The sequence below is a fragment of the Pipistrellus hanaki genome, assembly GCF_964339955.1.
Source record: "Pipistrellus hanaki genome assembly, chromosome: 6".
Lineage (NCBI taxonomy): Eukaryota > Metazoa > Chordata > Mammalia > Chiroptera > Vespertilionidae > Pipistrellus > Pipistrellus hanaki.
This window is the reverse complement of record NC_140508.1, coordinates 88,401,258-88,419,750: the sequence shown is the minus strand read 5'-3', so window position 1 is coordinate 88,419,750 and position 18,493 is coordinate 88,401,258. Positions and strand designations below refer to the sequence as shown.

The following is an 18,493-nucleotide window of genomic DNA, read 5'->3' as shown; positions in this document are numbered from 1 at the left end:
ACCTGATGGTCTCCTCCGCTGGCTTCCCCGGCCACTGCCCCCTCTGTCCAGCTCAGGCTGAAACGGGAGGTAAGAGCGGATGGACAGAGCTGCGGTCGCTCCCCAGTCACAGCCCCCGCGGCCTCATTGCGGTAACACTTTCGGCGGATGTCCGGCCAGCCGCAGGGAGGAAGCGGCAGGCGGATAGAGCAGAGAGGCCCCGCCCCGCCGGCGACCATCCGCAGCCCTAAACCCCGAGCGGCGCCGGAAGTGCAGCCCTCCGGGGGCGGGCAGAGCGGAGCCCGGGGCGCTGGCCAATCGGATGCGGCGGTTCCCACTAAAAGGGCGGAAGCGAAGAGGTCCAGTTCCGGACGCGGCGGCAGCCGCCGCCATCTGTCACCACAACTTCGGCTCCGGCTCCGGCCCCGGCTCCGGCTCCCCCGTCGCCCCCGCCCCGCCTCCGGTCTCCGCGGAGGCTGCTCCCCGGCCCCGCCATCGCTCCCGTGCTCGCGGCTGGCTTCGTCCCCGTATGGATCTGGTCGGAGTGTCATCGCCGGAACCCGGGCCGGCAGCGGCCTGGGGACCCAACAAGGTGAGCGGCGCTCGGGCAATGGCACCTGCCTCGGTCACCTGGCCGGTCCTGGGAAGGCCCGGAGGGCTGCGGAGCGGGGGTGGGAGGGGCGGGACGGGCCCGGCTGCCAGACTCGAGATCTTCCTCCGGGTGCACCTTGCGCCCCAAAACGTCGGGCACATTTGTGGGCGGGACCCGCTCAGACGCCGTGACGTTGGCGGACAGCCTGCTCGGACTTGTTTTTCACGGCCCGTGAGTCAGCCCAATCCACCCCGAACCCGACGCAGAGGTAACAGCCCCGCGCGGGCCCCCCGCAGTTTCTTGCGCGTAAGAAGGAAGGTGTCCAGGGCTCCCTCCGTCCAGGCCACGCTGAAGTGCACAGACCGGTGACGACTCCGATCGTCCTGGCGGTAACGTTTATTTCAGCTTTTCCCACAGTGGCTTAGTCCACATTCGGCTCCTGGTTTCAGGCTGCTGCTTTTCATAATGCTTTCACTAGAAAAGACACTTTTGCCTCTTTATTGAGGGCTTGCTTGAAAATAAGATGCTTCAGTTGGGATTTTGTGTTCCTCAAATTAAAGTTAGGAGGGAATCCAACTTTTTTAGCTTCATAGTTGTTCTTTTTGTGCCAACACAGAACATTTTTTTTTCGTGTAAAAGGGTCACTTGTTAATCTTACTGGATGTTCAGGCCATGTCTTAACAGAAAAAGAGGGAATAACTAGCTACTAAAAAGGAAAATTAGTTTAAAAACATAGGTTAGTGTTGTACAGACCCAGCGACTCTGTCTGGAGAAGTAAAGTTGCCTAGAGTGTGTCTAGCTGTCTGGGGAGAAGTGATCGTCCTGTGGGTTAGGGTCTCTCCGTTTGAAGTTGTATGCCCACTTCATGTTTGCTCTTTTTTATTCTTGATTCTTCCCCCTATCTGTCTGCAGTAGAGCTTTAAACAAAAAAAAGTGGGGGGTCAGCTAGGGATCATCTTTTTAAAAAAAAAAAAAAAAAAAAAAAAAAAAATATATATATATATATATATATATATATATATATATATATATATATTATAGATTTCAGAGAGGAAGGGAGATAGAAACATCAATGGTGAGAGAGAATCACTGACTGGCTACCTTCTGTACTCCCCCTACTGAGGATCCAGCTGTCAACCTGGGCACATGTCCTTGACCAGAATTGAACCCAGGACCCTTCAGTCCACAGGCCAAAGCTTTATCCACTGAGCCACACCAGTGAGAGTATGGGGATCGTCTTCAGGAGGTGGGCAGGGAGAGTGTGGCAGCAGTGACAACCCCACTACTGAGCAGAGCCAAGTGGTGGCCATTTCCAAGGGGGTCTGGGGCTCTTCAGCAAACAGCAAAGAATGAATCAGGGACTGGTTATGGGCCTGGTTTGATTGAAGGTAGAATAACTAACTGGAAAGGACTGTGTGGGTTTCCTGTCTTGATGTAATGGGGAGTTTATATGGATAAGGGAATAGTGGGAAATGATGTTGGACAACGAAGATTAGGAGGACGTCTTAGATTTATTATTATTCTAAATACATTTTTTTATCGATTTTTTACAGAGAGGAAGGGAGAGATATAGAGAGCTAGAAACGTCAATGAGAGAGAAACATCGACCAGCTGCCTCCTGCACACCCCCCCACTGGGGATGTGCCCGCAACTCAGGTACATGCCCTTGACCGGAATCGAACATGGGACCTTTCAGTCTGCAGACCGACGCTCTACCACTGAGCCAAACCGGTTTCGGCTATTATTATTCTAACACTTAATAAAGTTTCTCTAAATAAGAGTGTCTGATTTACTGGAGAGTTGCAAGATGATAAGAGGATTCCCCTACATACAGGAGAAGCCCTGGTAATTTTTCTAAGCCTCCCATGGGATGGTAAATCCCTTGTGCCTGTGTGGTGGACATTTTTCTGGAGTACTTTTGACTTCTGATTTGAAGAGTTTGGATTTGATTAAAGTATGGGGTTGACAACCTTCTGGAACTCTACTTATTTGCCCTTACCCGAGGAAGGCAGCCCAGCTGAGCTGGTCAGCAGAGGTACGGGGAAGGATGCCTCTGGAGTCCGGGCTCTGAGAGCAGGAGCAGTGGGAGTGGCAGGTGTCTGGTGCCTGCTGAGCTCTCCCTTTCCGATTCTATGTTATTAGTTAAATTTCTGCCTCAAAATTACACAGGACTGCCTATCATTTATGCCTCTTCTAAGGAACTGTCAGCTAATTTCACATGTTTCTGGAATTAACGGATCTTGACAAAAGACTAGAAACATCAGAAGTGGCCCACCTTCGAGATGGAAAAGGACTTGGAATGGTAGGGGTGTAGGAAAGCACCAGGCCTCTACAGCCCAGGGACGACCTGACAGTTGGATGGAGTATCTCCAGGGTTTCCTGTGAGCACTTACGCAGGAAGTGCTGGAGCGCCTTTTACAGCTGGAACTCGGTGCTGGGCTCTGGAAATGGAAACACCCGCCTTTCAAGGCTCCTGCTATGTTGTGGTTGATGCAGCAGCGCCAGTGCAGTGGTTGGTGCTGCTCACACAGTACACAGTGGAATGGGAACCAGAGGATGGAAACTTAGACAGCTGGAGGAGGGTCCTTTAATTGGGGAAACGGGAGGAAAAGGCTTCAGAGAAGAGCATGTGCAGGTGTGGAAGGGCATATGATTAAGTGTTAATTGAGCATAGGGTAATGAGAGTAGAAAGTTAAATTAGGTCAAGTTTTGAAGGACGTTGATTGCTGAGGAATTTGTTTGCTTCTCATGTCCCAAGACAAGATAAGATGATTAGGGAAGCAGAGTAGCAGAATACTGTGAGTGCAGTCTAAGTCCTAATCGCAGCACTTCCATCTACAAAAAAACCTTTCTGTGTCTCTGTTTCTAAATCTGTAAAATAGGGATGCTATTGAAACTGCTCAATCGTGACTTTCATCTAGAATCTATTTATGAATATATATATATATTTAGTCAAGTGACTAAAATATAGTGAATTATTGTCTTACTTTACTAATAGTCATTGCAAATGTGGTTGGCAATTCTGAGTTAGAGAATACAGTCATTTACCTCTTGGAACCTGGACTTTGAAACTAATCACACCAAACATTCCTAGGCAGCATTAAGTCTTCCACTGGAGGGCTTAAGAGGAAGTCAGAGTCGTGTGGCCAAAGATGAGCTACATTCTCCCGATTAGAGCCTTCAAGATTCCAGGCCTCAGAGCCCTCCAGGAGAGGCACGCCAGCCCTGAGGAAGCCGCCAGTTTTCTCCGGCCCATTCCTTCTGCCGTGGGCTAGTGCAGGTGGGCGGAGAGCTGGGCGCCTCTCCTCTCAGGAGGAGACCAGGTAAAACTGGATTCTGATTCACATAAGTGCTCCACCCTGACAGCCTGAACCAAGTAGGTTTCTGAACCTCAGTGCTGTGGAACCTGAACCAGCATCAGTGGCCCAGTTGTCCTCAGAGTCCCGCCAAGCCCTTAGGCCAGCTAGCGATCTTTACTGGCTAAATTTGATTAACTGTTTGTCTGGCTAAAACATCACGTGCTGCTTCTAAATTAGACACTCAGTACTACTAGGTAAGGAATGAGTTTGGACTTGGCTCTGAAGGTGGCGGCAGGAAACACCGAAACAATGAAAGAGGTTTAAGTAAGGAACCAAGCCATCAAATCTGCATTTTAGAGGGGAAACCACTGTTGTGTTTGCTGCCTGGCAACAAGCAGGGCTGGAAGCAGAAAGACTGGTTGGAGTTGCTTACCAGAGTTTGGTGATTGAGCTTGGTGATGGCGCTGATATCTGGGGGAGAAACTTGGGAGGGGAGCTGGGTGAGTTCAAGAGAGATTTAGACATCAACTTCAATAATGGTGATCTAATCCCTGGGCTTTCAAATGTAATTGTCAGCTGTTGCTAAGTAAAGCTTGCCCCTCAGAAATGAAGAATTGTGATTTCAAGAGGGCTGAGATATGATGTCCTTGAGGAAGGCTGACTGGCTAGCCGCCTGTCTCACAGAATATCGCTTGGCTGTAGTGGTGTTGTCGCAAGACTGTTTTGTGCAGTTGGTATAGACCGTCCCTATAAGATTCCTCAGGGGACGCCATTATCAGCAGAAGGCTGCTTGTGAGTCAGCAGGGATGTGGACCAAGGGGCGTTCCATGAACTCATGAGCTGGTGCGGTGATGCTGGGAGCCTTTTCCCTTCAACGGAGAAGGACCCTATCGATTTCAGCTGGAAGACATTTTCACTTTGAGTTGATTCAACTAGTTTTATTTGCAAAAGATAACCTATTTCCAAGTTTGGGAGGTATTTTAATTTCATTATTATGATTTGAATTTTTTTTATAGTGTCCATGGGCTACTCCTCAAAAGACAATATCCTGTTCTTTGGCTGATGTCATGAGTGAGCAGTTGGCTAAAGAGTTGCAATTAGAAGAAGAAGCTGCTGCTTTTCCTAAAGTTGCGTAAGTAAAATTCAGAAAGAATCAATTTGTCTTGAAGATTATAACAAGGTTTTAGGATTTGATTAGTGCTTGTCATCACAAAAGATTAAGAAATACATCTAAAAAGCACAGTAGAAAGAGTGCCATCCTGGGAGTCCACTGATGTTTGAGTTTTGGTCCTGACTCTGATGACTTTTCAGTATTATTTTGGGAAAAATCCCTCCATTTCTCTGATTTAGTTATTGCAACAGTTGAATCAGATGGTCTCCAAATGATCAAATAACATTTTAATCCAGTGCCTGTAGTTTTATTTTTTTATAGATGCTATCTCTCCTTTGACCAGAACAAATGAATTCTGGGTCTTGGTGTGGATTTTATATAGACCCTTAGCTTTCTCTGTCCTAGTTTAGGGGTGTCGAACTCAATCAGAGAAGGGGCCAAAATCTAAAATCCAGCCTAAATCGCGGGCCGAATGGTTTACTGAACAGTCATAAACTGACAATGTCATAAACTGACAGCGGAGTGCAATGATGACAGCGCGGTGTGGGCCACATTGCAAGGCCTGGCGGGCTGGATTTGGCCCGCGGGCCTTGTGTTTGACACATGTGTCCTAGTTGGTGCTCTCACAGGGTCCTGCCACTAATCAGAGGGTGCCTGGGCAGGAGAGGTGCTCTGGTCAAGTTTTTCCTATTGTTTCTTTAGTCCAGTTTTTAACAGTGAAAAAGCACATCCTAGTCTCATATTGGTAGCGTGTGTTTACAGAAGCTCAGTTTGTTAGTTCATTTGCCTTATTTTGAATAGTGTTGCTGAAGGACCATTTCTTACTGGAGAAAACACTGATACTTCTAGCGACCTAATGCTGGCTCAGATGCTACAAATGGAATTTGACAGAGAATATGATGCACAGCTTAGGCGTGAAGAAAAAAAATTCAATGGCGATAGCAAAGGTACTATGACCTCATTGTGACAACTGCATTGGATGGTAGAAAATGCTTGGAAAGTGCTCTTATGGATTCAACTATTTTTTCCTTTTAAGTTTCCATTTCCTTTGAAAATTATCGAAAAGTGCATCCCTATGAAGACAGTGATAGCTCTGAAGATGAGGTTGACTGGCAGGATACTCGAGATGATCCCTATAGACCAGGTATCAGTGCTTTTATTTGATGGGACCATAGGAACGCTAAATTTTCCAATGAATCCTTATACTTTATCTTTGAAAAGCACTTGGTAATTTACTATTAGGTTCAGATATCTTTTCAGATGATATTGAATTCGGCAATTTAGTTTTTGCTATTTTTATATACTTGTCTTTAGCAAAACCAGTTCCTACTCCCAAAAAGGGTTTTATTGGAAAAGGAAAAGACATCACCACCAAACATGATGAAGTAGTATGTGGGAGAAAGAATACAGCCAGAATGGAACATGTAAGTTATAGAAAGTATTATCTCTGAAAATTTTACTAAAATAAGTTAAAAACATGGGATTCTAAATACAATATCTTAACTTTCTAAAAAATACTCTTCATCCTTTCTAAAGATGTTTTAAATTATAATATGGTAATATCATGAAAATCCTCAGCCACTGATGAGAATATAAAATTATATAATATTAAGGAAAATAGTTTGATTTATATTAATTCTAAAATTAAGAAGTTGTCTTCCCTAATTATTTATTTTCAGCACATTATTTTTCATAAATAGCACCCCTACCCAAGAACCGATAACAGTGGTGATTGGGGAATAACAAGAAGAGAGAAAAATACTGTCTATTATCCCCTTCAATAGTTTTTACAAGTTTTATCTTATGCCTGAACTACCCCCTGAAAAGTCAGAAATAGTATGTAAATTTTTTTTAGAAGGGAAAAATAGCATTTTTACTCTTTCATAAAAATTTGGTGAATATAAAACATTTAGACTTGAGGGCACAAATACTTGTTACATAAACATACTATTACATTCCAGAAAGTTCAGATCTGACTCTAGAACAACCCTGTCCAGTAGAACTATTGACAGTAGAAATGTTTTATATCTATGCTATCTAACATTAGGCCTATGAGAGGATTGAGATTTGGGTATTGTAATTGAGGAACTGACTTTATCTTTTTTTAAATTTTTTTTTTATTTGACTTTATTTTATCTTAACTTTACATACCCACATGTAGCTAGTGGCTGCTATGTGGAACACTGTAGCTCTTGAACATAATTGCTATGAAGTGGGCATAGCTTGTTGTACTAACCACTCCTCAGAAATAACTATGAAATAATATTTCTTTGGTTAGATCTGGTACAGTATTTAAAATATACCGAGTCCTTTGCAAGGTACAAAGAAACGCTGAAGTAAAACAGCCTACTCCTTTTCTGTTGGTTTTATTAGTGAGTCCTTGTATTTTCTCTCTAATACCAATACATCCTGCTTTCACAGCCCCACTGTTTATTGAGTAGGTGACCTGTTTAAAGTATTCAATGTTAATTCTTTTTGGCAGTTTGCACCTGGGTTTCAGGTAGGAGATGGGATTGGAATGGATTTAAAACTGTCAAACCATGTTTTCAATGCTTTAAAACAACATGCCTACTCAGAAGAACGTCGAAGTGCCCGCCTCCACGAGAAAAAAGAACACTCTACTGCAGTAAGTAATCTTAAACTTTCTTCTGTTTGCTCTTCCCCCCCACACCCAAGATTGGTTTTTCAAATCAAAGATGTAAATAAACCCATTAGCTTTGCTTATTAGACTTTTCAGATTTAATATAATGGTTATTAATCACTTATTTAAAACTAACATTTTAGTGGTCATAATTGGAACATAATAGTTACATTGCATATTAATTTTCAAAGATTTTTTAAAAATTATGACATTTGTAATAATTTGTAAGTCTAATGTTTTACATTGACGAAGACAGTGTCTAATCTTGAGAATAAAGTAATTTTTAAACCTTTAGAAAAATTAATGGTAAGTACACTGAGGGAATTGTTTAAACTTTGGAGATAAAATATGATTTTAACTAAGCTAATGTCTGACTTCTGATGTTCTTTCAGATATTCATTTTCAAAGACATTAAAATTAAAATTAAAGGGATGAATTGTACCTTGATTGCTAATCTTTTTATATATATATTGATTTTTTTTCAGAGAGGGAGAGAGAGAGAGAGCTAGAAACATGGATGAGAAAGAGTCATCAATCAGCTGCCTCTTGCACACCCCCTACTGGGGATATGCCCGCAACCAAGGTACATGCCCTTGACCAGAATCGAACCCGGGACCCTTCAGTCCCCAAGCTGAGACTCTATCCATTGAGCCAAACCGGTTTCGGCTGATTGCTAATCTTAAGAGCCTGTTGTAAGTTTTAACAAAAGATATATATTTTAAATGTTTGTTATTAGCAATAGCTCAGGTAATGTTGTTATGTGGTGATCATTTTCATCCTTTGTGCCATTATCTCTTGTAGGAAAAAGCAGTTGATCCTAAGACACGCTTACTTATGTATAAAATGGTCAACTCTGGAATGTTGGAGACCATCACTGGCTGCATCAGCACCGGGAAGGAATCTGTTGTCTTTCATGCTTATGGAGGAAGGTGAGTGAGCAAAATACAGCACCATCATGGTAACAAATCCCCCCCCCCCACCCCCCTCCAGTGAGGGGATTTACACAGAATCAGCTCCTGTAGCATGGAAAGCAGATTAATTTAAGCAGTGTTCCTGTAGAATATCTAGACAATATGAGAATGTAGAAAGGAAAACAGTCTTCATCCCAGCATCCAGAGGTAACCATTAATTTGTGTAAACTCCTTTAATCTTTTTCATGGATATACTTCCTACTTTATTGTATCATAAAGGCAGCTGTCAGTAGCAGAACAAAATGTGTACCTGGGTTTGTCTCAAAACCCTAGTTTTCCTTGTGGGCCCTTTGGGTACCAGATCAGAGGGGACGTGCTTTGTCAGTCACTGATGCCTCCCCTGTAATGAGGATGCTTACTTTAAGAAATACCAGCTTTAAGTAATGCTTACATTGATAAGAAACGTCTTTTAGAGATCTTACACTGTTTGGATCTTCCCCACTTCCCTCTGTTACAAGGGCTTTGATGAGTCAAGAACTGCATGAGAAACAGAGAGGTTTTTGAAAGTGGAGCCTGTTAAAGAACGTGCCAGGAATAAGAAATCATCTGATTAATTACCATGGAAGCCACAGCAAGGCTTCCCAGCTCAGCTCCTCCTTTACATTAACATTGTTTACAAACACAATGTCAGCTGAAACCGCTTTGGCTCAGTGGATAGAGCATAGGTCTGCAGACTGAAAGGTCCCGGGTTCGATTCCGGTCAAGGGCACGTACCTTGGTTGCAGGCACATCCCTTGTGGGGTGTGCAAGAGGCAGCTGGTCGATGTTTCTCTCTCATCGACGTTTCTAACTCTATCCCTCTCAATTCCTCTCTGTGTAAAATCAATAAAATATATTAAAAACAAAACAAAACAAAACACAATGTCAGCCGAAACCGGTTTGGCTCAGTGGATAGAGCATAGGTCTGCGGACTGAAAGGTCCCAGGTTCGATTCCGGTCAGGGGCATGTACGTTGGTTGTGGGCACATCCCCAGTGGGGGGTGTGCAAGAGGCAGCTGGTCGATGTTTCTCTCTCATCGACGTTTCTAGCTCTCTAGCTCTCTCCCTTCCTCTCTGTAAAAAATCAATAAAATATATTTTTTAAAAAACAAAAAACAATGTCAAAACTGATGACAGAAATTGTTCTTGTTTTAGGGTTAGAAAGTTAGTTACTGTGACCTTAGGGAATTCAAACTATTGTTGGTTAAGTCCTTACCTTAGGTTTTCTTTTCTTTTTAAAATTTTACTTATTGATTTTAGAGAGGAAGGAGGAGTGGGGGGGGGGGGGGAGAGAAGAGAGACATAGATTTGTTGTTGCACTTCTTGATGCATTTATTGGTTGATTCTTATAAGTGCCCTGCCTGAGGATCAAACCCCCAAACTTGGCAAACCACCTGAGCTACCCTACCAGAGCAGGTTTTTTAAACTATTTAATCTTCCTTTCCGGATGAAATATACACATATAATTGTAAATTGAATTATACTGTTAAGTTCCAAAAGGAAGAATAAAAATGAATGTTTTTCAAGGTATATAATCTGGAGCAAGTTACTAAACCTCAGTTATAAGTTGACCCTTGCTTCATAGGGTTTTTGTGGGAATAAAATAGGGTCATACCTGACAATACCTGGAATATGTTAATCTTAATAAATATTTCTTCCTTATTTTAAGCTTTGTTGCCCTCTTTCCAAATTAAATTTGAGGGTATCCTAAGACTAGGCAAATAACCTAATGGCACAAATTATTTCAAATGAAAGATTACCTGTGGTGGAATGAAAACTTTACAGAAAGAATTAAACTGAAAAGTGTCCTCCATCTTACCAACTCTCTCCCCCCTCCCCCACCCAGTCTCTCCTCTAAAACCACTATTACAATTTTTACTTGGATCTCCCAGAAATTTTTATGCATGTTTCTTATTTGTTTAATATAAAAAAAGATTATACTCTCCTTTCAGGATCTTAGTTTTTCAGCAATATACCTTAGATCCTTCTATATTACCGGCTTACATCACCCGTTTCTGTGTAGTACATTCCACTGTGTGGACATACAGGAATATCCTTGTATATCTACTGTGATGTGCTTTTGCGAGTATATCCTTAGGCTAAATTCCTAACACTGAAATTGCTGGGGCATAGACTATGCACTCATTTGGAAAACCTACTTCATTATATAATGGACTTTTGGCTTGGACACCCTGTTGCCCAAATTAGTCCATTTTATCGAGGTTTTGTTGTGCTTGCAGTTAGTAAAAGTAGAGTATTTGGTTCTCTCCAAGTGAGAGTTGAATGCTTTTAAAAGGTTAGTTTTCTCTGCTACATAACAAATCACCACAGGTTTAGCAGCTTAAAGACAACCCATGTATGAGCTCCTAGTCTGAGTTGGTCAGAAGCTCAGGAGGCCTGGCCTGACTGGCTCCCTCTGCAGGTGGGCCCTGTTCCCTTGGCACAGGCAGCTCCTTGCAGCTGCAGGACAGGGTCTCTGCCTGCTGGCTGTCAGGCGAGGCTGCCCTCAGCTCTACAGGCCCTGCAGCTCCTGGTCATGTAGCCCTTCCACATGGTAAGTAGGTAACATCTTCTCGGTCAGCCAAGACTGAGTCTTAGTGCAGTGTAATCCTCTGCCGTATAATGTAAGCTGTGGAGGTTGTGGCTATGCCCCCCACACTCCAGGGAGGGGATTATCCCAAGTGCAGTCCTTGGTGGGGCTGGGAAATTGGGAGCCACCCTAGGATTCCACCCACCACAAAGCTGTCCTGGTTTCTCCTACTCGCAGGTTAGCCTTGTAATCAGCAATTAATTGAATAGAACTTGTGCTAGATTTTTTAGAGAATAAGTGTGACATGTGTTCTACTCTCAAATAACTTATGGTACACCCAAAAGGAGGACATTACAGCAAGAACTGTTATGGTCAAAAAAGAGAACTAGGTAATAGAATACCCAGGATGTGAGTGAGACTGGTAGTATGGGATACGGAGAGAGAGCACATAGTCTGTGCCCCCGTCATGGTCAGAGAAGGTAGACCCACCCCCGCGCCACACAATCTTTATTTTGAAATTGGTTTACTGGTGAGCTGGCAACTTATACTGACTTAATTTTTTTTTCTTTCCACTTAGCATGGAAGATGAAAAAGAATGTAGTAAATTTATACCTACAGAATGTGCCATCAAGGTATTTAAAACAACCCTTAATGAGTTTAAGAACCGTGACAAATATATTAAAGACGATTTCAGGTTTAAAGATCGCTTCAGTAAACTAAATCCACGTAAGATCATCCGAATGTGGGCAGAAAAGGAAATGCACAACCTCACCAGGTAAAGACCCGTGTGCTAGAGGCTGGAAGTCAGCCGGAGTAGTTGCCTTGTTGTTAGTTGCCAAGTTCTTCAACACAGCAGCACTTCTGAGTGTAGAATCATGTCCCGAGAGGCATTGCTGGCCTCCAGTCTCCTGTAAGGCTGAGCTCTCACCGCTGCCTTTCCTGAAAGGGGGCTGTTGCCCTGTAGTCTTTAGTGTTGAGTTCAAAGTCCTTTTGTGATGCGGAGCCTTCCCATCTCTGAGCCCTGAGCCCCGTCCTTCCTGTTCAGCTTCCAGCTGTGTTGGTTTACATACATTCCCCCAGCGGACTGTGCTCTGAACATCCCCTGCACTTCACAAGCTGCTTCCATCCCGGGACCAGCATGTCCCCACCTGCCCATCGGCTGATTCCCTTCGCCTGGTCTCCTAGCCTTCCTGGATGCTGTGGAGCCCACGGCTCCTGTCCCACCTCAGCCAGTGCTCTGGAACCATCTCCTCACAGTCTGCCTTCCATGTGCATTACCCCAGCTCAGTGCAGGCCCTTGTTATATGTTCAGGTAAAACATTCTCTCCTGATCTTGACATTTGTAATCGTTTCTTTCTGTACAGAATGCAGAAAGCTGGAATTCCTTGCCCAGCAGTTGTGCTGCTCAAGAAACACATTTTAGTCATGTCTTTCATTGGCCATGATCAAGTTCCAGCCCCTAAACTGAAAGAAGTAAAGCTCAGTAGTGAAGAAATGACAGAAGCCTACTATCAAACTGTTCACGTATGTGTGCCTTCCAGAGCATCACACCAGCTTTTAAAAATGTTTCTTCTAACCCTAAAAACGTTTCCAAAAATAGTCCTGTTTTGTGGGGATATAAGGCGGCCAAGCTGAAGTTTGGGAAGGAATGTTCACATTGAAGTGTGTTTATATCACTGTGTGAGTTGAGTCAGTTTGGAAATTGACATATGCAGCAAGTGAAGGCAGTTGTTAGCATCAGTGACCTAGAGGCATGAAGCTGTTAAAACTTAAGTAAGTTGGATCTAGTGCCTAATTGGTTTTGACGTCTTTGTGAATGATACTGCTCTAAGTGCAAAGAAATTAGCTTTCTTGTTGGGAAATTTGCAGGCAGTAGATTTGGACTCATAGGAAGTGCAGCTGAAAACTAAAGATGGAGGGAGTGGTCTCCACTCAGCAGGTAATAGGGTTGCAAGGACGAGTCAGGAACTTCGGGACAGCAGCTGAATTCAGTCTGGGGTTCTTCTAGCATAAGAAAATGCTCCGAATATTGTGATTTTTCTGTATTTTTTTTTTTTTAACTGAATAGTGAAGAAACAAGTTTTTTAGTCTCGGCATGGGCTCTAGTGTCAATTCAGCAGTTGATGTGAATACAAAAGTAATTTTTTAAGATCCAGCTAGGGAGATAATCCAACTTTCTTTGTCTCCAAGTGGACAACATCCAAAGGAAAATGAAATTTCTTTTTTGGTAGTGGAGTGGCTGGGGAAGAGATGAAGTAATGATGTACTCTTCTATTTGAATTCTGTTAAGGTTGGGAAACAAAGCATTAACACTGATTGCTACAGTAAGGCTAGGGCTCACCATCAATCTGAACATAATGCCCCAGGATTCGTAAGGAAATTTCTCCTACTGTATCCGGCAAGAAGTACTTTTTAGCCTGGGAGTTGTGTACATCCCATATCAGTCTCAGTGAGCCCTTTGCCCATTTGGGAAGGGCAAGCTTCGGTCTCTGGAGTGATGAGCACACCCGTGGCTGCTCTCTTACTCCTGTGGGGTCCAGGTGTGGCCTGTGGCCCCCTGGCCTCATTGTCATCAGGTGGACAAGGAGGTGGAGTGTCACCCATCCCCTCTGTTGTCTCTGGGTCACACCTGCCTTAAAAGGAAAGCTCAGTCCTGGTCTTTAACCTTCCTGGTTATGGTGGGTGAGCACAGACATTTTAGTTGTGGCGGTGAATTAGAACAATTTCTTTTCCTAAACATCTGTCTTGCCTCCTCACAGCTGATGCAGCAGTTATATAACGAATGCACGCTCGTGCATGCCGACCTCAGTGAATATAACATGCTGTGGCATGCTGGGAAGGTGAGGAGCATGCTCTGTTCATGTTCACATTAAATTCCTTGGTGTAACTTAGTGAAGGTCAGTCACTGTATGCTCTGTATTTAAATAGGTTTGGTTGATCGATGTCAGTCAGTCTGTAGAACCAACCCATCCTCATGGCCTGGAGTTCTTGTTCCGTGACTGTAGGAATGTCTCACAGGTAGGCATGTAAACTAATACGGTTTTTGCCCTAGCTGCTTTGGCTCGGTGAATAGAGGGTCCCAAGTTCGATTCCAGTCAAGGGCACATACCCGAGTTGAAGCCTCAATCCCCAGTAGAGGGCGTGTAAGAGGCAGCCAATCAATCTCATCATTGATGTTTCTCTCCCTCTCCCTTCTTCTCTGAAATCAATAAAAATATATTTGTAAAAAAAGTAATACAGTTTTTGTAATGGGACTAGAGATTAGTATAGTATTCTCACTCCCAGTATAAGCAAGACATTCTTAGAAATTGAAGGAAAGGTTTCGTTCCTGGCTGCCTTCAAGATAAAGATACAAAGATCAATTTGTCAGATTTTATTTTCAGCAAGAATTTGATTGCATGCCTTACAGTTGGGTCATTGAATTATAATAAATTTGCAATAGAGTGAGTTTTTATTTTGGCTCCAAATATTTGAGCAGTCCATAGACACTTAGTGCAGCGTGCGTGCCACTGCAAGGAGCTGGTCTGCAGGACACCCGAGTCATGTGACTGTGAGGCAGAGGAGACATCAGGGAAGGGAAACCTTGGTGCTCATAGAGTTGGGTCACATTTATTTGCTGTTTCTACAGGAAATTGTTAGCAACAGACCCAGATGCTAATGATCTTTCTGAATGATAGAATAATTTCATACTGGGAATAACTTAGGTCCCATTTTAATTCATGGGATTTAGTGAATGTTTTGAGTCTGCCAACGGTTTTATAAAGCAGCCATTTTTACAGCTGTAGAAGGTGCAAATTTAACCCAGCTATAGACTGTCACAAACTTCACTCAGCAGATGGTGGGTGTGTCATGACTGAGAACAAGGAGAGCCGAGCACAGCCAGCCTGAAGTGGGGGAGCTCACAGGTGCCTTAAGAGAATTGCTAATGACTGCCTTCCTTGTATTCCTTTACTAGTTTTTCCAGAAGGGCGGAGTAAAGGAAGCACTTAATGAACGGGAGCTCTTCAATGCTGTGTCTGGTTTAAACATCTCAGCAGACAACGAGGCTGACTTCTTGGCTGAGGTAAGCTGAGCTGCTGTTCTCTCTGCTGGAAATGGAGACCAAACACAGCAGATACTGAAACCCGGAGTGAATTTCATCCTCCCCCCTCAAACCAAGGTGAATTTGAGATTTGTCTTTTCTGGAGAGCTTTGGTCCTTTCCAGACTTAAACCCTAAGATAAACAGAGCAAAGACATTTTTTTCAGGAGTTCACAGTTTGAGATGGAAAATAACACATTTCCCATATACTGTATTTCCCATATTTTATGAAGTTAAATGGTAAACACTCTGTGTGATACAAAAATTAGTAATACATGGTCCCTGCTTTTAACTGAATATAGAAAGCTAGCAGTGGCCATCCTTAGAAATACCCAGTCATTACAGCATGGATCCATAGAACCATTAAAAACAACAACACAAATCTCCCTCAGAGAAGGTCTCTTAGAATGAACAAAAACTAAAAAGCAAAATAGCAGCTAATTATTTCTAACAATACACCAAGACAGTGAATGATTATTATGGAGTCTAGAGACAGAGAAGTACTAGAAAGATGGCAAGTCTAGCATCTAGCTCAGTATAGTTGCTGAATAGGTGTTACTGTGGTTGCTGGAAAATCCTTTCCTGCCCCTACACGCATTATGGAGCACACAGTAAGATACAGCGTGGTTCCGGTTGCTGACTTAGTATCTAAATTTTGATCCTGGTAATATAATCAAGTAAAAACATACATGTATGTTATGCTCTCATGTATGTATGTGATACACTGAAATTCTGATTGAAGGCCAACATTATTAGGAGTGACCTTGTTTTGTTTTTTTTAAAATATATATTTTTATATATTTTTATTTTTTTTAATATATTTTATTGATATTTTACAGAGAGGAAGGGAGAGAGAGAGAAAGCTAGAAACGTCGATGAGAAACATCGACCAGCTGCCTCTTGCACACCCCCCACTGGGGATGTGCCCGCAACCAAGGTACATGCCCCTGACCGGAATCGAACTCGGGTCCTTTCAGTCCGCAGACCGACGCTCTACCACTGAGCCAAACCGGTTTTGGCATGTTTTTTAAAAAAATATATTTTTATTGATTTCAGAGAGGAAGGAAAAAGAGAAAGGTGGAAATATCAATTATGAGAATCATCGATCAGCTGCCTCCTGCACACCCAACACTGGGGATTGAGCTCCCAACCTGGGCATGTGCCCCTACCAGGAATCGAATCCTGACCTCCTGGTTCATGGGTTCATGCTCAACCACTGAGCCACACTGGTCGGGCAGGAGTGACCTCATTTTTAATGGAGTACACACTGGCACAGTCTGAAGTGTGGTTTCAGGGAAGCAGGGTTATGACAAATGGATTAAATTTTAAATGATATTCATTTTGTAGATAGAAGCTTTGGAGAAAATGAATGAAGATCATGTTCAGAAGAATGGAAGGAAAGCTGCTTCATTTTTGAAAGACGACGAAGGTCCTCCAGTCCCACACGATGAATAGCCCCGATACTCGCTGCTCTCAGTGGTGACCCAGCGGCAACTGCCAGCTGCCAACGCCTAATGAAGTTACGGGCAACGTGAGACCCCAACACGAGGAGTGTACAATGGTGCTTCTGTGCTTTCCCCCGGTAGCCCTGCGCCAGACGTGTGTGCAATTTTTAGCTCGGCATTGAGAGAATAAAATGTCACTACCTCTCACGAACAGGATAATATAATTCTTTAACAGCTACAGGTTATTTAGTTGAAATCGACCGGATTTTACAGGATTCGTGGTATAAAATGTTTTGATGAGAATTTTTAAAATGTAACGTTTTCAGATATGGGAAGAAAGGCAGACGTTTACAAGGGAGGCCATTATTGCCACCTACTTGTTCTGACACATCCCTGCTTTGAGTCTCATCTTTCCTCGAATATTTTGTCTGAAATTGGCCCATCTCAATTACTTCTCCAGATTGTGACCATGATTCTAAAGGAAAATATCTTCTTTAATAGGTGTTTTAAATGGAAATCTGGTTTCAAAATGGCTGATGGAAATAGACATAAGCCAAATACTTTATTGGTACATCATGAATATGAACTGAGTTCTTTTTCATGTTCATAGCCAAGAAAAGGATTGTAGGTTTCTGAAAGACATATATATATAAGAACCACCCAAATTCTTAAAAATTAACTTCCAGCATTTCTACATTTGGGTGAAAGGGATAGAGCGTGATGCGTGGTGCATCTGCTCTGCATTTATAAGGAAAATGTAAGCTACCTGGAAAGGTGGGATGCTAAGATTTAACCTCGTTTGACACATTTTAATGAAGCCAGTGATACAAAGTTCAGTTTCCATCACTCAAACTCTGTTCTTGCACATTTTGAGAGAAAGATACCAAGTCAGATGATGAACACTGAGTCTGAAACAAGTTGGGCTCCAAATTAACAACTGACTTGAACCATCTGACCTCACTTTTAATAATTTTTAGACTGGTCAAATGCCACTTCTGAAGTAAAGCAAGCAATGTACTGACTTTGCTAGACTGAAGTTCATTAACTACAATGTAATCATTCCTCCTATTGCTGATTTCAGACTGGAACCACTAGAGACCCAATCTGTTCACCGAAAGTAAAGAAAGATCTAAGCATTACTTACACTTGAAAGTTTCTCCTTTAATATTATTTTAAAATGCCAAATATGTTCTTTCTTGAAAAAATACTTTTTGTTTCTGTTGTATACATTTTAAGAGAAGTGTGATTTGGGGTCAATACTTATTACATTTCTTAAGTGTTTACTACTATAAAACAGATTTCAATGACTGATTATTGGTTTTACAAAAATTTCAAAGACCTATTTTTTAAAAACCATTAACCACTTAATATATGTTTTGTTTTCTGACATACTCTAAGAGCAGCAAACCGTTGCTGTATAGAATTCATGGAGTGTGCTGTGAACATGCTTTTTAAGAAATTAAAAATGAAGAAATCATTTTAGAATGGTTCTTTGTGTGGTTTCTTCCTGGTTCTTTATTAACTTAGGTCCTGGCGCCAGGTTATTCCTTTTGCATAAAAATAGAGCAGTACTATTTTAAGCAGTTATTCCCCTCAACTTCTCATATGTAGATTTCACTTTTAAATTACTTCACATTACAGATAGGTTTTATCTTTCCTATAGCTCAGACAGTAAATTTTCCACATAGAGGAAAAAAAAGTGGAAAACAGTTTGCTAAATAAAGAATAAATACAAATGGAGGAAAAAACAAAATATGGAAATAATATTTTGCCTCACTTTAATGAAAGTGAATAATAAAGTAAGTTATCAAAACAAGGATGACTGTGTAGGAAATTTTTATCTCAAGAAAATTTATTGCCAGTTTC

At 42.4% G+C, this 18,493-nt stretch overlaps 2 protein-coding genes across 12 annotated transcripts in view; one reads left to right on the top strand and one right to left on the bottom strand.

Annotated features, from left to right (window-relative positions):
- The window catches only part of TMEM241 (transmembrane protein 241), a gene marked incomplete at its 5' end in the record, with an annotated part of 72,055 nt that overhangs the window by 46,618 nt on the left and 6,944 nt on the right, over window positions 1-18,493 (bottom strand). For 6 of the 9 annotated variants that reach the window (XR_014795371.1, XM_084888254.1, XM_084888246.1 and 3 more), the window contains one exon: window positions 3-530. The exons of 2 other annotated variants lie outside the window; for them this stretch is intronic. Coding sequence is in view for 5 of the 7 variants with exons in the window: in XM_084888254.1 (XP_084744380.1) it covers window positions 3-530 (528 nt within the window). Of the gene's footprint in view, window positions 1-2; window positions 531-18,493 lie in introns of those variants that run through there. One more of the 9 variants, XM_084888248.1, reaches the window with a different exon arrangement.
- On the top strand, window positions 438-18,112 carry RIOK3 (RIO kinase 3). Of its 3 annotated transcripts, none has more exons than XM_084888241.1 (13): window positions 438-571; window positions 4,887-5,002; window positions 5,783-5,928; window positions 6,018-6,125; window positions 6,296-6,405; window positions 7,464-7,607; window positions 8,424-8,551; window positions 11,680-11,877; window positions 12,467-12,626; window positions 13,862-13,942; window positions 14,031-14,120; window positions 15,058-15,165; window positions 16,530-18,112. In XM_084888241.1, exons 1-13 carry the CDS (start codon window positions 509-511, stop codon window positions 16,635-16,637), a joined length of 1,560 nt encoding a protein of 519 aa, XP_084744367.1. In that variant the 5' UTR covers window positions 438-508; the 3' UTR covers window positions 16,638-18,112. The 3 variants fall into 3 exon arrangements, with proteins under 3 accessions (XP_084744367.1, XP_084744369.1, XP_084744368.1); XM_084888243.1 differs by lacking the exon at window positions 438-571 and adding an exon at window positions 806-839; XM_084888242.1 differs by lacking the exon at window positions 438-571 and adding an exon at window positions 845-960.

Bases quoted from the DNA above. Each gene is read 5' to 3' on its own strand.
- RIOK3 (XM_084888241.1), top strand. From the start codon at position 509: ATGGATCTGGTCGGAGTGTCATCGCCGGAACCCGGGCCGGCAGCGGCC. The intron at 5,929-6,017 runs GTACTATGACCT...TTTCCTTTTAAG, and splicing joins ATTCAATGGCGATAGCAAAG to TTTCCATTTCCTTTGAAAAT. The intron at 8,552-11,679 runs GTGAGTGAGCAA...CTTTCCACTTAG, and splicing joins TTTCATGCTTATGGAGGAAG to CATGGAAGATGAAAAAGAAT.